Genomic DNA, 22,612 nt, shown 5'->3' with positions numbered 1-22,612 from the left:
ATTGCTATTATAAATGCTCGACAAACTACCTTAAAATACTATACCAAGACAAGTGCAGATTTAAAGTGTCCCTATATTCCACTATTAATCAAATAGTGCTTCCCTTTCCTTTTTTTTTTATTTGTATTGCAGAGTTATGAGTGTGTGTGTCATTCTGGCTGGGAGGGGGAGTACTGCCAACAAGAAATTGATGAATGTACATCACAGCCCTGCAAAAACAACGCCACCTGCACAGACCTTCTCAACAGCTACAAGTAGGTGTGCAAGCTGGCTCGAGGGCGCTGTCCTCACGAGGTGTATCAGCCACTTAATAAATGCAGCAAAAGAAGCTGCTCAGAGATAGCAATATGTCCTTCCACTGGCAGCGGAGATAATGAATTGCAGATGGCAGGTAAAACAAATGAGTCAATCAATGGCTCACAGCATGAAAAGGTTTCAGGGGATCTGTGACTCATTGGAGGAAAACGCTGGTGTATCTGCTTCAGTTTATGCCCCCCCCCCTCCTCCCGCTGGGGAGATGTGAAACTGCTTCAGGTGGAAAAGTTGGGGGATGGAAAGGGAGGAGGAGTGGTTGGTAGTGTTCGGGTACTCACTGCCACCAAGTGGAATAGTCACCTGCTTTAAGAGCAGATACTACGCTCTCTCTCTCTCTCTCTCTCTCTCTCTCTCTCTCTCTCTCTCTCTCTCTCTCTCTCTCTCTCTCTCTCTCTCTCTCTCTCTCTCTCTCTCTCTCTCTCGGTATTCATACATTTCCATTTAATCCCCACTCAGTGCTCTAACCTCTTGTGTCCTATATTCAGCCGTCCAGAATGAAAAGCTGCCATGACCAGTAGTACAATTAACCTGTAAAGTCCTGACATTGTCTTGCACAAAGATCCAGGAGCACAGTGCCAGTACATCAATACACTGTGTGCATGGTGTGGATCATTTGAATTGATAAAAAAAAATTATATTATTTATATTATATATATATATATATATATATACATACACACACACATATGTGTACATATATATGTGTACACACACGCATGCACGCACACACACACACACACACACACACACACACACATACATACATACATATATGTATTCTGTATATCTTACAGAATGTGACACCCTTAGCCCTTACAAAGCTACTAAAAAGGTTGTAAAAGTTTATTAACTCAGTACTCATTTTAATTTATGCTAAAAGGACCTCTACAGTACCGCATCTCCTCTCTGGTGTGTCCAAGGTGTTTGTGCTCACCAGGGTGGACAGGTGTGGACTGTGCAGAAGATGTGAATGAGTGTGATTCTGGACCCTGTCTAAATGGAGCTCAGTGTCATGAGTCAGACGTACCTGGGGAGTTCTCCTGCACCTGTCCCCCCTTCTTCAGTGGCCCCCTGTGCAACCAGCCTTATGACCCCTGCGACCCCCTCCACAATCCGTGCCTGCACAACTCCACCTGCCTGACACGCTCCAATGGAACAGCCTCCTGCAGATGCCCAGCTGGTGAGTGAACACACCGCCACAGCTTCATACTAATAGTGCTTTTTTTTTATTTTTTCTGTAGCCCACTTTCAAGTGTAACTACATCATTTTGTTCAGTAGGTTACTATATGTAATATGAGTACTTAATTACAATAATAATAATAATAATTACAAAAAAAACACTATTCAGAAATCACAAGTGAAACATGTACGTCATAGATCAAAGGTTCTAGCAAGAAGATGAAAAATATTCCTGTCACAGTTAAGCATGCATCATTTGTATCTCGTCTCTGGAATGCACAAGCTTTTCCAAAAAGTTACTCCATCAACAGAGACAATGATGTTGTTTTCCTGTGCATAAATCATATGTTGGACCTTACCCCAGACACTGAAAAACTGTGCCACATACAAACAGTAAAGGGTTTCCTACAGGGATGATTTAAAGTGAGTGATTCATGCAAAAAGAAAAGACGTTTATTTTGTGCTGCCATCGGGGGAAGGTTGACTAGTCCTTACAGCTTGAATCTGGTCATTGGATGGTCTTGGGTTAAATTGGAGGGTAACCATAACGATCAACTGATTGCAATATATTTGCTGGGTTTTTCAAACATTTTCCATTCAAATTTTTTGCAAAGAATGCTCAACAAAGCCAGACAAAGGTGATGAACTTGCCTACAGTAAATAATCAACATCAGTTAAACCTAGCAGGAGCTAGGTGACTCATAGTGAATCAGCTCCTAGTTTACTAACCTGGATGTGTGGGCACTACCATCCTACCTCCATATTATCCTTATTATGACTTTCTGTAGAAACAGTACATGGCAGGACCAGGCCAAGACTCAGCCTTTTGTTCAATTAAATCATTGTACTTTTTTTTATACAAAACAATATAACCTAAAACCTGCTACATCCCATTAGTCTAATGTGTACTTATCAGCACTTAAAACACTTGGCATGTCATTGCATTCAATTCCCGACTAAATTTCTCTTTTGCATAATGTTGTTGCCGATTTTCCTTTCTTTCACTCATTAACTGTCCAAACAAGTCATCTGGGTAAATCCATTAACTCCCCTCACCATGGCAAAAGATGAAAGTCCTTTTAACCCTGCCTGACCAAATTTGCAAGAATATGGCTAAATATACTCTGTAACTTGTGTAGTTTCTTTGTATTTTTACATTTACCTCAAGTGGCCAAAACTTCTCACAGTTGCAATCCATAGTAATCCTTCTGTTTGAGATATGAACTCAGACAGAAGGGTCTAAACTACAGTGGATGAGTATTTGAGCCTTGAAATGAAACTGTTTACTGATTTTAGATATCAAACACACATATTTATATATGATTTAGACATGCACATCCACTCAGGCTTGATTTCACACACATACGCACGTCTGAAATTCAGCACATTAATCAGCTTCATGTTCAGTTCACAAGCTCTGTCAGTTTGTTCAGCATGGAGCAATGAAAATGGTTGAAATATCCTGGTTGGAGGTTTATCAGGAAGTTCCCTGATTGCTGAGGAATTACAAACAATATAGTGTTTTAACATCCAGACTTATCGGTGTGAAGGTCAAGATGCTATAGGGTTGTGCTGTACCTAATGGCTCTGTCAGTGCAGAGATGAAAAGATGTTGCCAGATATAAATAGAGCGGCTGGGTTAGTTTCAGAAGGCTTCCTTGGAGAGGAATAGGAAATTAGGTGCTGGCTGCATACATTACACCAAGAGCTTTGCGTGGGCTTGGTCGTTTTCACTTCTCACTACTCTCCATTATTATTCACCATAAATCAAACCATCCTACATAGCTACTACTCAACAAACACAGAGCTGTTATACAACCAATGGCTTGATCCCAGTACAACAATTTTACAGACTTGTTATTTACAATTCAGTTTGGTTATTTGTCAAGGAAATTGTGTAGGCTTTACATTATTCCTAGGGCTAATTAAATTAGAATTTGTCTGCCTGTGTCTGCCAGATTTACTGCCATAAGCAAATCTCATCCCACACACTCAAGATGGACACCACACAGTGAACATTATAAAGGTTAACTTGTTATAAAATCAACATCAAATAGCCATTTTTTTTCCCTGTGGCTTTTAGCTGCGCTTATTTGCTAATTTGCCTTGAGTGTGGTCAATATGCAGGGTACTAAAATGAACTGAATTAAGGAGAGGTAGATTGACTCATTGATATGACATAAAACTGACACACCTGAGCCAAAGACCTTGGTTGTAATTGGCACAGTTATTTGGTCCTGCAGCAGTATTTATTCAAAATAAACTTGTGCGCCCAACAAAACTGCATGAAGATCCAAAAACCTCTCATTTGCTTTAGATGCCCTTTAGATTCCCTGACCACTATTGCTGCATAGCCCAAATGCCACAAGATACACATTTCAGCTCCAGCGTACTTGAGCCCACATGGTCCACACTCAAGTGTTTGCTCTTATGCATGCGCACAGTTGGATTTCATGTCAGCTGCACCATGGTAAAACATGCCTCAGGGTGGACATGAAGGTGTCTCCTGTTAATGTGGCTCTATCATGGAACACATTAGTTGTCTAGACATGGGCTGTGTTTTCCAGATACATAACATGAGGCTGATAGTCATTGCTGCTCAGCCAATTTTGACAATGGACGATGACAATGGATCATTTGAACAGCTTAGATGTGTGTGAAGTAGAGGGTGAGTCATCGGTACAGCCAACCAGTCACTGCAGTGGTGCATACATGCTGTTCTTACATACTGATATTGTAATGTTTGTATTAGAGCTGAACCAGTAAATCAGCTCCCCTGCCCGTTACCGTTTTCAAAATCCCCTTCGCCGCAGGAAACAACAGCCTCGGAGCTTTTGATGAAGATTGGGATGGCGCAGTCACGTAGTCGACATACGTCTTGACTGTTTTTTTTCTGTCCTTTTCTTCATGGGGAATTAGCCATTTTAACAACAGTGCTCACTTCCCCACATGCAAATTCCCCTTGCCCCGACACAAGTTTACAGGGGCAGTTTGTCCACAAGTTCATTTTTGAACCGTAAAACGTTTTCTTTGTGATAATCTTTTCATAAAAATTAGTTTAAGGGAAAAATATTAGGTTTTTAATGTAAAGATATACGAACAGGTTAATGTATCATTGTTGAATTTTTATAATTATCAAATATCTATTTATATATTATATCTAAATCTAGTAGCAGTTGGGCTCCAGTTTGTATGCTGCAAAAAAAAAAAAAAGAAAAAAGTAGAGACAGGAAACTAGTTGACCTTTGCTAAAACCACCCACCCATGTGCTTATTGCAATAGACATAGCACAGTAGTCATAACAATCAGTCACACAAATAGGAAGATACAACCTCTATGTGTAGTCTGGACCTGAATCTGTCTTGGATGTGTTTTTATCTGTCTTTCTGGTCTTGTGTTTAGATTCTGGCAGCATGCATTGTAGCCAGCTGCTGATTGAAGAGCGACTGGTATGTGAAGACACCCGGGAGACAATAGTATTACTCTGATAGCGGATGGTTACTGTCATATTTTTTATGGCCAGTCTTATTACAATATCCGATAGCAGTTGACAGTGTACTTTTATAAAACATAAGCACTTTAGTGGCCTTAATGATCAGTTTTCTCAAAACTTGCCGTAAAGACTAAGAGTGCGGTCATAGGTTTCCCAAGACACTTCTCTAGACTCTATCAGTTTCACAAAAAGGGTGATGTGGCAACTTTAGTGTTCATCAATTCAACAAAAACTAAAAGGCAGTCATTATGAGGTGCCTACTGGGAGCAGCAGCATTAAAGGGGTTTGTAAAACAGCCACAATGGAAATGAATTTTGTCTACAAAGGTATTCTGTGAGAACCTGGAGGCCAGAATAAAACCAGAGCCAGCTGAAAGAATCCTCTTAAAAGAAAAAAAAATAAGGGAAGCAGGTATCCTCTCTTGATTGTAGAGGGCTCCTGCAGGAAGTGTTTGTTCTTCCTAGCAGTGATTCTCTGCTGCGGCTCTGACCAGGAGGCCTAAGTCATCTTGCCTGACCAGCACAGATGTTCCACTTTCCTCTTAATGAGGAGCCTCAGCAGGGAGTGCCAAAGCTGATAGAAGAGCAACCTGAAAATGGGAGAGTTAGGGTAGAGGTTGGGGGCGAGGGTTACCGGCCGACAACCACAACAAATGAAACAAACACGCATAGCATCACTCAACACAGATTACAGTACACAGCAGAGTTACAGCTGATTCTGAGTTCTGTACACAGTCTATAGGCTCGGGTGTCCTTGCTCAGTTTGCAGAGGAATTTGCTCAGATGTTTCTTCATGTAAGCCGAAAAATCGTAGTCAACATTGCTGCCTCGAAATGTGTTTACAGTACACAAAAATAAAGAATCCATGACACATTTGCACTATTGCAACTACAACCAGTACTAGATATGGGAACACAAAGGTCAATCCAAGAGTGTTATAATGCAGTGCTTGAAAACTGTAACTTCATTCATTTATTTATCCGACTATTTTTGGAAAGGATGCCAATAAAATGCTATATTATCCTTCATGCTACTATTGGCCTTTAACTCACCAGTCCAGAAATTACCACTACAGATTCAGTTGAAGTAATGAACCAGACAATCAGCTGGCTTGTAAAGCTTATCCCTAGCTTCACCTGAGATATGCACAAAAGACACCTGATAACATTATCTTGGACATTTTAATTAAATTGTAATGACTCAGGTTTTAGCCTTGCAACACTTAGGATTGCTAATTAGGAATAATAATTTATGGATTAGTGACAATGTTCCTTTGCAGAAAATCAATAGCAAAGTATGAATGTCGCTTTCCTTAATCCTTTTTATTCAAATGCTCTTTGAAATGGCATTTGGTTTGATGGGTAAAAGTAATAATGGCTCACATTTTTGTATTTCAACATTAGAAGAACACTGTGTCACCGTAGCACTTAATGTTTTAGATTGATGAAAGACTTCATAATATGTCATGTGATTTCTCCTCTGCATTAGAGTGTGCCCATGCCCATTACCACCTTTTCATTAGGTTGGTACAAGTTGGCATATTTCAGTGTTCGAAGTGAGCTATGTGACAGGGGGACAATTGGTATGCCTCTGGTCTATTGCAAGTGGAGAAATATGATTCTTGCAGTGTAGTGAATTAATTCAGAAACATTGTGTGGTCCCTTTACATGCAAAAACCATTTGGTCTCCATGGTTCGGAATATTCCCAGAGGTGTTCCTGGCCAGATGGAGAACAAACCCCTTTATTTGCATGGCATGCTACACTAGCCTTCACCTTCCACAAGATTGAGATTGTGTCCTACCAAACAGTTGGTTAATGAGCTACTGTGAAGCTGTGCCAACAGGAGAACTGACACATACCTAATATGATATTGAAAAAGATGTGTTGAGAGCACGTGTTGCCAGAGATGTGTTGGAAAAGCCTGTCCTCGCTTCATTAATTTCAAGTGATTATTCCCTTTTATAGAGGAGGTAGGAAATAGTAGATGTGTCCCCATGCCAGATGCCTTGGCAGATGTATGTTAATGTCACTGACCTTTTTCCTTTTCTCTCTACAGTGCTACATAACACAACATAACACACATAACACACAAATATAAATGCCACAACACAAATGCAAGAGCATGAAAGTTGAGCTCTCAGGGCCACCGTAACACTGAGATTAAAGATCTCTTCTAAAGCAGTATCTTGGCTGAGATATTGCAGTGGCATATAGAACATAGAGGTTACATTTAACAGACTTATAATAATGTAGAAATATAAAATGTATTGAATTTTGATTCATGACTTATACCAATATACTGTGACAGGAAGCCTCTTTAATAACCATTTCTCCCCAGAGTACAATTACTGAGATCAAAGTCATCTCTCTTACAGAATAATTGTCCATGAAATAGAGGCGGTCAGTGACCACACTGTAAAAATGCCAACTTCTTTGACATAAATAATAATTACAAGTTGTAAGGCCTTAGAAACGTAGATTATCACCATTTAAAGCAAACTGGAAGTTGTGCCAACAATTAAATTTTGTCTCTTATGTCAACAACAGTGAGTGAGAACTTTGAATCTTCATCTGAATTCATTACAAAGCAAGAAAGTTCTGTTGCGCAGGAATGTCCAACTGATCATTTTCTTAAGCTGTTGAGAAACATTGTTGGCTTATTGGTATACAGTATACTCCCCATTCTCCACAAATCTTTTTTTTTTCTAATATAAAAAGTCACATGATGGAAGCTGTTACGTGTCTTTGTATAGCTGTTACATTACATTACAACCCATGATGAAGATCTGTACTTAACGCCTTTCCTTTACTCTCCCGTAAGACATTTGAGGAACAATGTTCCTGGACTTGTGTACAGTACAGTAAAAGCTTTCATGAAGAAGGAAACTTCTAATCCACAGTAAATGATGAAAAACAAAATGGAATTCAAGCTCTATGTATTGAAAATGTCTGGTAGGTATAGCATGCAAAAGTAAAAGTTCTTGAGTTGTGATGATATAGCATAATATGTTAGTCTAACTTGGAGTAAAGTAATAGAAGTAAAAAAATTATGTCGAAGTGAAGCTCCTTTACACTGCATACTGTAAATCACAGCTCCATCTGGAGAACTAGTACCTAGTCTAATGTTCTGAAAGTGATGGCACACAGAGAGGCAAGAAAATATTAAAATGTAGCAGGTGTTCTGTCTCAGTATGAGAGCGTGCCCCTTCAGTGAGCAAAGATCTCAGCACGCTAGTGATATTCTGCTGCTGAGGGCAAAAGGTGTTTTTTTTTTTTCTTCCATTTTTGCTTTGAGACCTCTGTTTCCAGCCCTAACAGCTGCATAAAAAAAAGACAGAAAAAGGCATCAACAGGCACATTGTGGTATCAGAGGTTTTCCCTTCATAGAAATTCTTATTCATTAGTAGCTTCTAACACATCGGTGTTTAACCCCTTAACGCTTCACAGCAGGTAAAAATGCCCAAATGGTTTCTATGCAAATATTTGAAGGTACACCACAGTGCTGAAAGAATATAAGAATTTTATGTGTAATATCTAAGGGAATAGTTTTAGTTTTAGATGTTAAGGGGACTCACTGAAGTCAGGGGGTGTACTGTATATGCTGTATATGAATGCATAGTTTTTCTGAAAAAACAAACATATATATGTTTGTCTTTTTAGAAATATATCTTAATTTAAACATCGTTTACGAACCACATACTGTAGATAAATCTATCTATCACCTACACAGGCTTCACCAATCCAATGGCTAAAGGCAGTCTTTGTGTAACCTGTGAGACAAAGCGCTCTCTACATCTCATCAAGTCTGTTGCTCGAAGTGCAGGGTGACAGCCAAAGGCGACCTAGATGACTGCATCTGCATCTGTATCGAGTCAGAGTACTCTTTCATTGAGATTATGACAGCTGGCCAGTACAGGACACTGTTCATAAAGGATGTAGTGATTTACTCAGACTGTAGCTCTAAAAACTTGAATTTTCGAAAATGATGCAAGTCACACATATTTGCCAGTGGCAACCATGCCTTCAACCATATTCAACATTTATCATTTTTACTGATGATGTACAAAGTTACAATCTCTTTTTTTTCTGTGTTTAAGTGTTAAATTACAATAACTCACGAAGGGTGCATTGTTTGTATTATCCATTTTGTCCTCTATAGGCAGAAAGAAGACTCAAAAACAAACTCACAACACAAGGCATTGTACTGTGTTAGCAAGCAAATGCATATTGTTACTTACATATCTGACAGAAGCAGAGCAACATGGACATCATCTTTTTTTTGTCACCTGTCCAATGCTCACTTTCACACATTTTAGCCCTGGTTTGTTCCTCCAGCTGCTAAAAAACATTTTGTGTCTTACAGAAGTCAACGTGATAACTTTCAGACTCAAACATAATGGACCTGTGAACAAAAATAGCAAGCAGAAAGTGGCATAGAGCTGCAGACTAAGTGTTGATTCTCAGCGGGATCATCAGTACTTTGCAGCCCTTTTACATCACAGAGTGCAATTTGAGTCAATAATAATTTTAAGAAATATTACTTAATGGAGCTTTTAAGTACAGAACAAGCAGGTTTGTCTTTTGACATAGATTGAGCAGGCACAATTATGAAGTGTGGATAATAAAACAGAGGGACACATGGTTCTTTCCACTTCTCCTTTGAACATTTGGCAGATATTTGGTTTTATTGTACAAGTAGACAAGCTATAAATTTGTTTCTTTGTGTCTAACATGAATATTCAAAGGAGGATATGAAGCACTGGCTGCAACAGTTTAATAACTTTCTATAGTTACTAGCCACAGTTAACAAATAAGGAACAATATGTCATTTGTAAATGAACTACCATAATAATATAAGAAAACTGTAGAAGAAAAACTACATAGGTATACTGCGAGCATTGTCTAAGCCAGAGAGTAGCTATGGTTAAGTACTTGCACACCAAGGTTAGTGGCTTCATTTATACATAATGTTTAAAAATAGGCCTGGGTCTGTAACAGCTGTAGAGTAAACACATTTTAAATAAACTCAGTCTTTAATCATTTTGTGCCTTCAATTTTTACTGCTGAAGAGGTGGTCCAGGTGTGGAGCAGTGGGGTAAATTGGCTGCAGAGGATAGTGTTTACATGCAAAAAGATTTCTATTCTTAACCCATTTATTCAAGTAACCCAGTTTTTGGTCAGTGCACGTAAAGGACCCATAAGCATCCTGCACTCCTTGATTATGATTATGAGAAGCACATCTGTGATGACTAATCTGATGTCCGGTTTGTTCGTTTGTCTGTCTGTATTTGTTTTTAATTTCCCAAATGTAGTTGTTTGTTGCATAGGGCTGGTGATGTGTCTGCCTGTGAAGTCAATGAATCTTGTGGAACTGATGGCTGTGTTACATAGTTTTCATCTATTCATCTGATTGAATCTTACACAAGACTTTATTTTTGCGGCTGAATTTTCAATAGAGAGCAATTTGATTATGTAACAGGATTTCAAAAACACTATGCAGTGATGGATCAGTGTGGCCACACTCTTTTTCTGATACTGTTCTTGCTGACAGGCCACTTGGTGAACACCAAATAAGGCCATATGGAATCACTCTAGGATTCTGTGTTCATTTTTTGTTTTCAATGATGCATGTATTTAAGATATTCATGTTGTGGAGTTTTTATATTGATGTATGATTCCAAAAATATCTTTAGTCCCATGTTGACAGTTTGGAGGGAGTTCAAAATAAGTTTTCAGGAACTTGGTTCTGCTCATGAAATTTCATGGCAAGCTTGAGTTACTGTGCTTACGAGCAAACACAAGCCATATGCTATCTACAGTGCTTGTAGCATTAATTCGTCACCTGTAGACCATCATGGGTAATGATGTATTGGTCACTATCAAACATCAAACATCAGATATCCAGTCAGTCAGTTATCAGTTTAGCTATGATCAGAGGGATCAAAGCGCTAAATGCAGACAGCACCTCGCAGTACAGTTTTGATGGATCTTGGAGAGATGTTACATTAGTTGGCTGTGTTGTGTTGTGTCATTTAAAACATTGCACTATATTGACTGACTGAATAGAGACTCAAACAATTTCAGATCAAAATTGAATCTTGGGAGACCAGGACTCAACACAGTTCAGCTGACAGAAAACTTGGAGTGATGATGCATTTAGGTTTCAGCAGAAAAATCCTCCACAGATGAAGCGATCATTGACATCTGACATTTGATGTAATGTATGACAGTGCACAGATGACACCGTAGACCAAAAAAACCCATAATCTGTATTGCACAAGTGGTGGGCAATATCATTTTAAATGACCCCTCTCTGAGAAATTGTTATCATCGGACTGACAGCAACTATGATAAGAAGACTACAGCCACAAATGTAATGGACCAACCTAAATTCACAGTGTTAAAATGAAGACGTCACTCATATTTCAATTGAAATGTCTATCAAGGTTAGTTCACAATCCACTAGGGATTACCCACAATTTCTTCTCCTCGGAGACATGCACTGGCAGGAGCAGTGATCACATACTGAAGCTCCAGCCAGATGATGGAATGACTACATGAGCACGCGCCTTGGGTATCCCTCTCTCTACTCTGTCAAAGAGAAGCCTCCAGTCACTGCTTAGTGGCAGAAGATGCATTACATTGCAGTGACATTCGAAATAGTCCCCGAGGTGCTCCGCCATTGCTTTGACTGACAGACCAGCTTGCGAAACCTGTGCTGTCCCATAATTCACCAGATGCTCTGTGCTCTCTGTGGTCTCGTGGATTCCCTCTATCCTTGTGTCCCAAGATGCACAGAGCTTTGTCAGTGTCACTGTCTTACTTTTTTTTTTTTTTTTTCATCATCATCACTCTAGTTGCATTGAAAATTTGTCTTACTTCATTGTTAACATAATGATATACAATGTAGGTTATAGTCAGCTGGTTGGAAAAGCACAGTGAGAGGTACTTGTGGCTAGAAAGCTAACCACAATGGCTTCCAATTGGTATTTCCATCTTATAGCCCATGTAATTTTCTAGTATTTTGAAAGCACCGCAATGAAAAAATTGTTGCCATTATGGAGCCTTATATAGTGTTATCTCCTGATGTGGTATCATTGTAAACAGCACAGGAGACCCTCAGACTTCTATGGTCTGTGGTGACCTTAAGACATTGGAAAAATGATAAGTTCAGTAAATGGTAAGAATCTTGTTGTAGTTAGTTGTTAAAAATGTTGTATTAACACTGGTGCTCCCATGTTTCCTGAAACACTAAAAAATATTTTAAAGAATATAATATCACATGACATAACATAACATAAAAAAGTGTTTCTTCAAATTTGAAAAGATGTAGCTACATGTGCTTTTCTCAAAAATAAATTAAAAAAAAAAACAAAATTGTTAATACAAGTTCTCAGCTGAGAATTACTACGTACATGAGCCAAAACCCATTATAGTTCAAATGCTGCTTGTATAACTCTAACTTGAAGCAGTGGGAGCAGCATAATGAGACACGGAAACAATAACAGCACTAACAATCATTAAAAGCTTGTTTTATTAACCCTTTGTTACATGCTTGTGCCGCCTTTAATTATGCGTGGCAGATGGTGCTCTGCAGGGACAGCACAGTAGTCGTCTTTGGGAGTCTCAGCTTTTAAAGTAGTTTGATGGCAAAGTGTTCAGGAAATGGTATCTCAGTATTATTGCTCTTAGCACGACAGATTCAATGGCAGGAACAGTTACAGAAAGCTGAAAATCAGTAATATGGGAGGAAATGGTGGCCTTAAAGAATAAATAAGATGGACTTGCTTGCTTGTTCTGCATGTTCAGGTCTGAGTGTCATATCTTTTCATTTTAGCGTGAACATGACCAATTCAAGCAACTGGATTTTTCTGACTTGATCACAATTGATCTTCTTGAATTTGAACAGTTTGGTTACAGTTTCTGAATATTGTACAACTTTAAATTTACCTTAGACATTTTCATAGAGGAGAATTAAGACCACATGCACTCAGTGACCACTTTGTTACATAGCTACACCTGCAATAAAATCCAATACGACAGCGCTGCCATAAAGTCTGCTTTTGTGATGTCTGTGATGTTTAGTTTTTGTTTGATTGTCACACAGGTGATAAATAAATTTTATGTTATAAGCAATGACTTCATATGGCATCAATAATAAATCTATAGTTGAATTCATGCATTTGGTGACATTGTAAGAAATGAATTTCCATGTAAAAAAAAAAAAAAAATCAGTGGCTTTCATTTTGGCAACATTTCACAATTATGTTTTCAGTTACTAATAAGATTCAAATCTTTTTGTCCATTATTTGCATCCATACAATATGGCATTAGAGGTTTGTTCCTTAGTTATTTTTTCATTCATGAATTCATGTTATTTCATATCCATAAGTCATGCAGTTTGATTTGTTCAGCTGAACAGACCAGACCAAGCTCCAGAGGAATACCTCCGCCAGGCAGGACATTACAGTTTCCCAGGCCTTCAAAAGTACAACCAAACATCCATGGTGATCTGCTTAGCCATCCTGCCCCTCAACCCCCTAATGAACAAGAGCAAAAGAGCTCTTGGGCTTAGCCTCTCCCTCTTAGCCTAACTTAACAAGATGTCCCCCTACCCGCTTTCTTTCTCTCACACACACAGACACACATGCACAGTAGCACACGCAGAGACACACCTCCCAAACCCCAAACCACTAACCCTCAGACCAATCTGTCTGTGGCACTAAAGTATTATTAGACTTACACACTCTCAAAGGGGAAACAGTGAGTGCTGAGAGCTGGAAGATGAGATATGCTACAGGGGCTACTAGTTCCATTAAAATGGCATTCACTGGGGCCTTTGTTATCATCGGCCCTGACGTTTTCAGGGTGTAGTGGGGCTTGCTGATCCATGACCATCTCATCTATCTTTCAGGATTTGAAGGAAGTTGGTGTGAAATTGACACCAATGAGTGTAGCTCAAATCCATGCCAAAACCAGGGTGACTGTGTGGACCAGGTCAACGGTTACAGGTGAAGTGTGGTGTCCATGCATTTCTAAGGAGGCAAGAAAATGTCAGGCTTTGTAGTGATGGATATTAAACAATTGTTAATCCAGAGTGTGAGTACTAAAAACCCTCATTTCTGTAAAGGCCTCAGTTCATTATACTGTCATTTTGATAGTAGATTACCCGCAGCTAATAGATTTGTTCTGAGGTTACACTCTCTCGTCTCATTATTTAACAGATGTAGCAATGTAAAAATGAAAAATCTACCTCAGCCACCTTAAGATTTGGTTTAACAGTCAACAGTCAGTCACTGTACTGTACCTGCAGTCAGACTAAATATGATGTGTAATTAGTATCATTAGATTGCTTATTATTGATTTTTTTTCACTCTGTGCATGTGCCAGTAGGAAACAGATAGATCTTCTATTTTCCATCGGAGACAAAATATCAATATTAATGATTTTTCTGTTCCAGCTGTGATTGTAAGATGGGATTTGCTGGCCTTCACTGTGAGGAAGATATCAATGAATGCACCTCTAGCCCTTGCCACAACGCAGCCATTTGTCAAGACCTTGTAAACAAGTAAGTCTGAATATAATTCCCCCCCCCCCTTTTTTTTTTTTTCTATGACTTTGCACCTAATTCATTGTGTGCTTTTCCAAAAAATCAAATATCATCGAAGACCAGGCAGAATTAATTTCCTGTGTTTGTTTTGGAAGAAGTGTTCTCCAAAGAAAAAAACATGCGGTTGTGGTGTTTCTCTTCAAAGTGTTCTGGTTTATATAACAAGCCTCACTTCATCCTTGACACACATAAGCTGCTATTCTAAAGACAGAGAGTGAGTCCAGCAAGAACACATCATGTATCTAGATTGGGCTTTACTCCACTGGTGCCTCTCTCTGCTGTGCTTAATGGGAGCCCCGGGGCTTCCAGGCTTAGTCGGACAGATGGGTAGAAAAATCCCAGGGCCAATTTGAGTCCTAAATGGTTTGTCTCCAGTTTGTCTCCCGTCATGATTTCGCTCCCATGTGACCTGGCCCTGCTCAGAGCGCTCCTCTGATTGCACAGTCCAGGGAGTTCACATCAGGTGTGTTTTAACCTCGCTGCCCACCACGAGCTCTACACACACCGTTATCTCCGTCTCCCTGACCCAACAAGCTGAGCAAGTCCATCTGTACCGTGGTGATGAATCAGACTGTGCTGTATACTCACCGAGCCCCTGCTGTCTTTATATTTATACATCCTTTTCCTGAAGATACTGTGAGTTTGACTCTGCCAGGGTCACGTAGTCTCTTTCCATCTATTTATATGCAGTACAGGCTTTTACTTATGAAACTAAACTGTTACTGATCAACTTGACTGTAAGCGGGCACTGGTGTAACAGATTGCCATAAAGAAAGTGTTAATTGTTGGATGTTCCCTCAGTCCTGTCCAGCCTTTAAAGTTTGCATAATTAGGCAGCAGTTTGTTGTGCTACATGAGAATAAAAATACACTTTAGCATATCACAGAAACTTGATATGATGTAACCTGTTTACCGATGATGTTTAAATAATCAAAAGATGTAGTTTATATTTTTACACAGAGGTGTCCAATCACATGTTTTCTAATTATCTCACTTAGAAACAGCGTAACTGTCTCCTCTGAGGTGTATGTCAGGGGATATTAGACCCACTGACAGCCGCAGAGAGGGATTTGAATTGAGTAAACTGCACAGATTAAGCTCTTCCCCCTAGTAATAAGTCATCAAACATAATTCAAATGAAGTTACTGACTAGGAAAGTTAATTGCTGTCATATTAAGATTTTTTTTTTTTTTTTTTGTGTGTGTGAAGAGTTTGAGAATGAAAAATGAGTCTTAATCTGCACCTCAGCTTATCTTCATGCATTTCTAGTGCTTCCTGTTTTTTCTACAAGTAATTATTTCTGCAAGAGTGAATGCAGCTTACATAGAAAAACTGTTACAGTAAGACCGAAACATGTCACTGCATAACACATTGGTCTTTGCTGGATTTCAGGAATTACTTTTTTTCTTAATGATCGAGTGTTTTCACATCTTCCTTAGGTTCCGCTGCATTTGCCCTCCTGGTTATTTTGGAACGCTGTGTGACCTGGATGTGAATGAGTGTGAAGTTTCACCTTGCCTGCACGAGGGCATCTGTATCAACACGCCCGGGGGCTTCAAGTGTGTCTGTCGCCCTGGATACTCAGGTAGCTCTTTTACCCTTAGGTGACATGAAGATCAATATGAGAGTCTAAAAAAGCTTATCATGACTGCAGCGGCCGCACGCTATTGAGGAAACTCTGACACAGATCTGGCTTAGTGTAAAAAAAAAAAAAAAAAAAAAAAGCTTCACAATGCTTGCTTTTAATTAGCCCGTCTGCCTCTGCAAGATACAGTGCCTGCTTTTCAGCAAAGCCAACGAGAGATAAATTTATGTCACTAGTTTTATCTGATAGAAACTTCTCAGTGTCTGTTAGTTGCCTTTATTTCATTTCATCAGCTTCTTCAGTCTCACAACACTATTGTTGTTTTACTTCAATCCATTTGTCTTATTTTCCACCCAGACGGATATCGAGCTATTTTAGTGTGTGTGTGTGTGTGTGTGTGTGTGTGTGTGTGTGTGTGTGTGTGTGTGTGTGTGTGTGTGTGTGCGCACTATCTAAAGCCAATTCCTGTCAGGTACTGGGAAGATTAATTTCATTTGTCTTCCACACTGTATCATCAATTTATCCTTCCCCAGTTGAGAGAGGGGGGGAAATCTCTGAGGTATTGCTACTCTGGAGAGCAGAACCTGACACGCATGGCCCAATTCCCACAGAAGCAGCTTTTATTATTAGGCCTACGCACAGCATAGTACAAGTCATTACTTTTTCTGTTGCTCTAAGCTCATCTGAGGAAACAGGGTTCCCCAAGAGAGCAAGCGGCCAGAGGATACAGTTTGGATCAACTCAAACCGACGAGAACTCACACAAAATATTTGCTCTGGTAACATGTACAACTTTTCACAAGAACACAAGTGGGTTCACGGAGCTACTGTAGCTGTGTGTAACTTCTTTTTATTCTAATTTGCCAGCTCAGGGTGATTCATCACTTGATGTTTTTGCATCCTGATTGAAATTGATTGAAATGTTATTCTGCTTTGATAGCATGATGTGTCATCTCTTCTCTCACTGAAATACTGTAACTTGTTGTGTCACTTGATGGTATTAGAATATTATTTGCTCCTGCCATCAGGAAAGTGTGTTTTTTTTGGTTGTTTTTTTCCTTGCATATCGAATGCCAAAATTCATTCTGACTTTAATGGTTGACGCTGCCCACTATTAAATCAGTCTTGTGCTATATCTACACACTTTTCATGGATGTGATTAAGCTATGATGACACTTCATTCCCACCTACATCACATCCATATTGAATTTTCTTACTAGTTTTTGTTTTGTGAGCCAGTCGGTGCATCTGTTCATTTCTTCTTCTTTCATATATCAGTTTCTTCATGTAGCAGTTTTTGCTAAGAATGTGTCTAAAGGCTATTACCCTCTCTTTTCAAAAATGATGGAAATTTTGAAGCTTTTTTCTTTTTTTTTTTATACATGTAACATGTTTTAGCTTTGAGAAATAATTGAAGCAAGAAGCCAGAAAATAGTTTTCTTCACATTTCTGACACTTCTAACAGCTCTTATCAACACTTTTTACCTTTCTGAAAGTCTGTGTGACCCACTTTTTTTTTAAAGTGTTAGACTAAACAAGCCCTTTCTTTTTATCCTGCAGTGTTCCTCGCTTCTTGGCAAGTCAGGTGTCAGTATTCATCATTTGTTCAACCACAGTATTTAGTTATGGCTCTCACCTAATCACATGTGATTATGCTTTATTTTTATATATACGCCATCATTTTGTTCTCTATGTGTCATATTGAGAAACAATTATATTATAAGACAGTTTTGGCAGCTGCCAAGATCTCAGCTGTCTTATTATTATTTAGGTCATTTGGTTTAAAAGGCTTTGTAATCCCAATAATGTATTATTTGACTGTACATAGGCGCATAGTTCTATACTGAGGTCAGAAGTCATTACGGCAACATGATTAATGGGTAATCTTGTTTATATAAATCACGGTTTAAGCACACTATTCGTCACCTTCTGTTTCCTCTTCTTCACCCATCATTAAGGAGCACGTTCCCTTGAGTGATAGTACAGTGCAATCAGCACATTGTTGCGGGCTGCCTCAGTCAGCACATTGTTGGATGATGATGTTCTGGCCCCCACAGTGTTGTTTTGATGTTAAGGCTTCAGTAAATTCAGTCTTTTGCTGGGTGAACTGTCGCTGTTATTTCTGTCCTTGCCTCTAGCCTGTGAAGGGATCTTTTGCTTTAGATGTATTATATATTTAAAATGAAAGGAATAAAATGTACTTCCAGTGCTAACATTTATTCATACATTGTAATTACACATTTATTAATTGTATTCATTAAAAACCAGCTCTTACAGCTGTGGGACAGTACATGACTTGTACATGAGTAAAATATGTCAAGTATTTTCTCTGGAACAGAAGTATCAGTATGTCAGTGTGTCAAGAAATAAGTCATTCTACATTTGAAATGCACAATTAAGCTTCAAGGCACTTGAGATAATCTTGTATTAACTAATATGAGTTTATGTGAGTAACTATTAGGATATTTTAAGAAACTCCAGACCCTGGTTCACTGGTCTGCAGCAATAAAGGTTTAATAAGTAATTCCATATCTCACTTACATTCTTGTCCTCTTAATATTTAGGATTCAGTGTAAAATGACAGCACAGAACCTAACATAAATAAACGACTTCTGACCTAAATAAAAACATCAAGATACATGTGAGCATCAGTCTATGGATAATGTGAAATAGGTGTGTCATGAAAATGTGTGTTAAATGACAAAAGAGATTTTTCTACCACCCATTTGGCTTCATTTCCCATCACATCACAGTTCTGTTTGACATTATCTGCAGTTCTTTTCCTCTTGCAACTCAGTTGTTATTTTTGGTTTCAAGACCTGCTTTTGTCACCTATGCTGTCATGAACTGAACTTTCCAGCTGTCGTAGAGCTTCCCCTTTGACTAAATGAAACAATTTATCAGTTTGGGACAAGAAAGGAACCGTTTTACAGTGTGTAACGACAGAACGTGATAGATTTTGTGTGCACTAAAGACAGTTTATTTATTCTCTTTCATGATAAAACCCGGGAGACAAATAAATACATTTGTGCTCTTGCTGTCACTGTGTTTCTTCACATCTTTCTCTGCCCGCAGATAAAAAGTCAACAGTCATCTTTTCTTTTTTTTTAATCTCAGATAGATTTTAGGGGTATTAAATAATCTTTTTTTTTTTTTTTTTTTTTTTTACCACTTTAGTGAAAAACAACATCACAAAAAAATCTTGGATGTAGAATTAGCCACCACCCATTCATTTATTTTTAATTCCTTAGCAAACAAAGTCACCTCTGTGGATCTATCTAAAGCACTGCCTGCTATTATTTGAATTACTATAAACATCATCAGTGCCTTTTCCCCACGTGTGCTATGATTTGTTGGCAGGAGGAAGTCTAATTTTGACAGTTTCTGTTATCTGGTGTTTCCCTCACAGCTTGAACTCTCAGCTCCCCTTCATTTCTTCTGTGATCTCATTGCTATTTTTGTGAGGTCTACATAAATAATGAAAATCATCATCTCCCTGAATAACGCTGACTTATTTAGTGAAGCTTCAGACTTATCTTAAGTGTGTCTGATGGACGGTGAAGGTATAAGTTGTTTTTGAGGATAATTCATGAGTTCCCTTCGAGTCAGCACATTTGGTGCAGCTCAGTTTGTATGGAGGATTGTGCCTTCATAGACATGGTACTGTGTGGTCACAGCTGTAAGGATATACAACTCTTACAGTATATGATACACTTTTCCTCACTGAGTCTTCTCAGGGACGTTACGGGGGACAGTCATTGCTGCAACATGCCCAGCTCTTTTTTATGTTTATATGTTATTATTACTTTTTCACTTTTTTTCAAAGCCGTCATCCAGCTTCTTATTTATGATCAAGCCTTAAATTTTGATAATTACATTAAAATACTAAAGTTTTTCTAATGGGGCAATTCACCCAAATTACTCAAAGGATAGTTTTCACACTCAGTTTTAGTCGCTCAGAAGTGGTTTTATTGAGATATCTACATGTGATATCCAGCAGGTGAATGGAACTTGGAGCGGTCAAAAATGACATTGAAAAAAAACTGAAAACATATATTTCAAGAGACAGTGTCTCAGTTTTCTAAAGAAAATATCCCCAGACCTCACTGTGAACAGTTTCTCTGGAACTATATACCGTAGTCACATGGAAATGGATAATTCTGTGGATTATCTGAAGTATCTGAAGTAACACTGTGACTGGAAAGAAATGTGGCTGTGGTGAACTTTTCCAATACTGTGAACAGCTGCCTTCATTTCCACTGTCATTTGGATGGAGACAGAAATTTCAGAATCTGGAATAACTGGTCCCTTAAAGACGCCGTGCATCTTTATGTATTAGCAGTCGTTTTTTCAAAGGAATAACATGATTTCATTATCTGTGTCTACATTTTAATACCCTTTTGCTTTCACAAGGTAGAATATGGCAGAAATACTTTGTCTTTAGCATGGGGTGTTCTGTGATTTTACCTCTCATTTTCATACAGTATGTACTTCATATAACGCACAGGCGCTAGTTCTACTGCCATCAGTCACATTAGCCTTATCCATCCTCTAAAATTGAAATAACTGTCTGGTTTAGTAGATATTATGTCTGCTTCTAAACTAAGAGGTGCTGTTCTGCATGGTAATGGCTCGAGTGTCAAACACAATCATGATCCACAAGTTAAAGCCACTTTGACCTGTTTGTCTCATAGCAAGCTTGTAAGTTGTCGGTAACAGAAGAATAATTTGTGAGAAAGAGATAACTAGAGGTAAAAAGAAAAAACAAGAAAAAAAAATTGAGCTAAACAACCAAGAAATCCTTTAATGCAATGTTAGTTTACTGCAAACAGCACACTCGTGTTTACCATCTCTGCCAGTCTATGATCTTTATATCAAAGGTTACTAAAGAGACCACAGAGGAAAAACATGTCACGCTGGTGAGGCAGCTTTATCTGGACAGTTTGCTCACTGCTGCACAGTGACTTTATTTTGCCTTTAAATGACTGCACTGAACTTTTGCATGATAGGGTGTATTCAAACTTCAAATTGTGATATAAAGTGTAAGATGTAAGTTTGTGTTGAGCGATTTTGATGGAATGTGAAACTTGACTGACAAGTTCATCATTATTGGGCTAAAAATTGCTTCCTGTACAGTAGGTCCTTAAGTTTTGATTCATCGCTCTCAGGGAAAGGTGTAGAGACCTGACAGAAGGACGTCTTCTAGGCTCACAAGATGAGTCCAGGTTCTAAATTAATTCATTCATTTGGTCAATGTTATACCCTAAAACTGTATATCCAGTTTTGTAGATAATCATTACATAGCCTGATATGGTATAACCCATGTTTACCATTGAACAATCTGACTAATATTTTTTTCTTTTTATTTCAATTAACAACAAAAAAAAGAAGAAAAAAGAACAACAATGAATTTATCCTGACAACTCTTTGTAGCCACAGACTGATATGCAGTTAATTTACTGTGCTACATCCAAAAGCTATTAAAAGCATGAATGTGTTGTGTTTTGTCAGCATATTCCCTCACTGCATGACAGTATTTTTTTTCCTCTCAGTTTATCAAACTAACAGAGCTGTGGGACTATGTCCTGGAGCATACAGTGATGTCTCCAGAGATCCAAAATGCAGTTGCAGAGTTGTTTCAGAATTATCAAAACTCAGCCTTGTTTGTTTAGTTTACAAAGACTTGCACAGTTGCCTTGAGCTTAAAAAATAAAATTGTACCCAGACTTACAGAGGACTTCTCCAACTCTGAGCTCATATTCTTACCTGTACCCCACTACTCTGTACATCCCAATGTAATTTTTTTTTAAATTAAATCTGTGATTTTGTAAGCAGTTTGACTGCTGAAAAACTAAAAACACCTCTCTCCTACTAAGTTGTTGAAAATTTGATGTATGACTAAAATATGTTTACTTTCCTAGGGGCACGGTGTGAAGTGAACATCGATGAGTGCGTTTCAAACCCATGTCAAAATAGTGGGAGATGTATTGATGCGCCTAATCGATACCACTGTTCATGTCCTGATGGCTTCATTGGGCTCCAATGTGAGACCAACACTGACGACTGCATGTCAGCGCCTTGTCTTCATGGGAGGTACCGATTTTTTTCGCGTCATTTCAAACAGAAACACTGCAAATTGTGCAGAAGTGGCACGGAAATTATTTTTAATTACACTCCTTGGCAGCGTAGTGAGTGGAGACGTACAGTATGTCACATGTGCTAATGTGATGCACTTACAGGTTGTCTCAGTCGTCTCTAAATTACAGTCATTAATTCTGCTGAAGGGGAAGCACTCATTCATTCAAAAGATTGTGTCTCTCTCAAAGGATTCTGCATAAACTATACAGCCGAAGACCTGCATATATGAAGGCTCTAGAGTTCATTTCAAACTGTTGTATAATTTTGATGAATGAGCACTGACGCCATCTGT

The 22,612-nt window shown here is 38.6% G+C and overlaps 1 protein-coding gene across 2 annotated transcripts in view; it reads left to right on the top strand.

Annotated features, from left to right (window-relative positions):
- eys (eyes shut homolog) overlaps nucleotides 1-22,612 on the top strand; it is a 146,942-nt gene that overhangs the window by 55,417 nt on the left and 68,913 nt on the right. For both annotated transcript variants that reach the window (XM_071480865.1, XM_071480864.1), the window contains 6 exons: nucleotides 133-254; nucleotides 1,236-1,495; nucleotides 13,903-13,999; nucleotides 14,449-14,556; nucleotides 16,038-16,183; nucleotides 22,104-22,275. In XM_071480865.1, coding sequence (XP_071336966.1) covers nucleotides 133-254; nucleotides 1,236-1,495; nucleotides 13,903-13,999; nucleotides 14,449-14,556; nucleotides 16,038-16,183; nucleotides 22,104-22,275 — 905 coding nt within the window. The remainder of the gene's footprint in view (nucleotides 1-132; nucleotides 255-1,235; nucleotides 1,496-13,902; nucleotides 14,000-14,448; nucleotides 14,557-16,037; nucleotides 16,184-22,103; nucleotides 22,276-22,612) is intronic.

This window comes from Trachinotus anak, unplaced genomic scaffold (assembly GCF_046630095.1).
Source record: "Trachinotus anak isolate AG129_WGS33_773 ecotype Australia unplaced genomic scaffold, CSIRO_AGI_Tana_v1 ptg000007l, whole genome shotgun sequence".
NCBI classification, from domain to species: domain Eukaryota; kingdom Metazoa; phylum Chordata; class Actinopteri; order Carangiformes; family Carangidae; genus Trachinotus; species Trachinotus anak.
The sequence above is the reverse complement of the archived record's forward strand: the minus strand, read 5'-3'. Positions and strand labels throughout refer to the sequence as shown.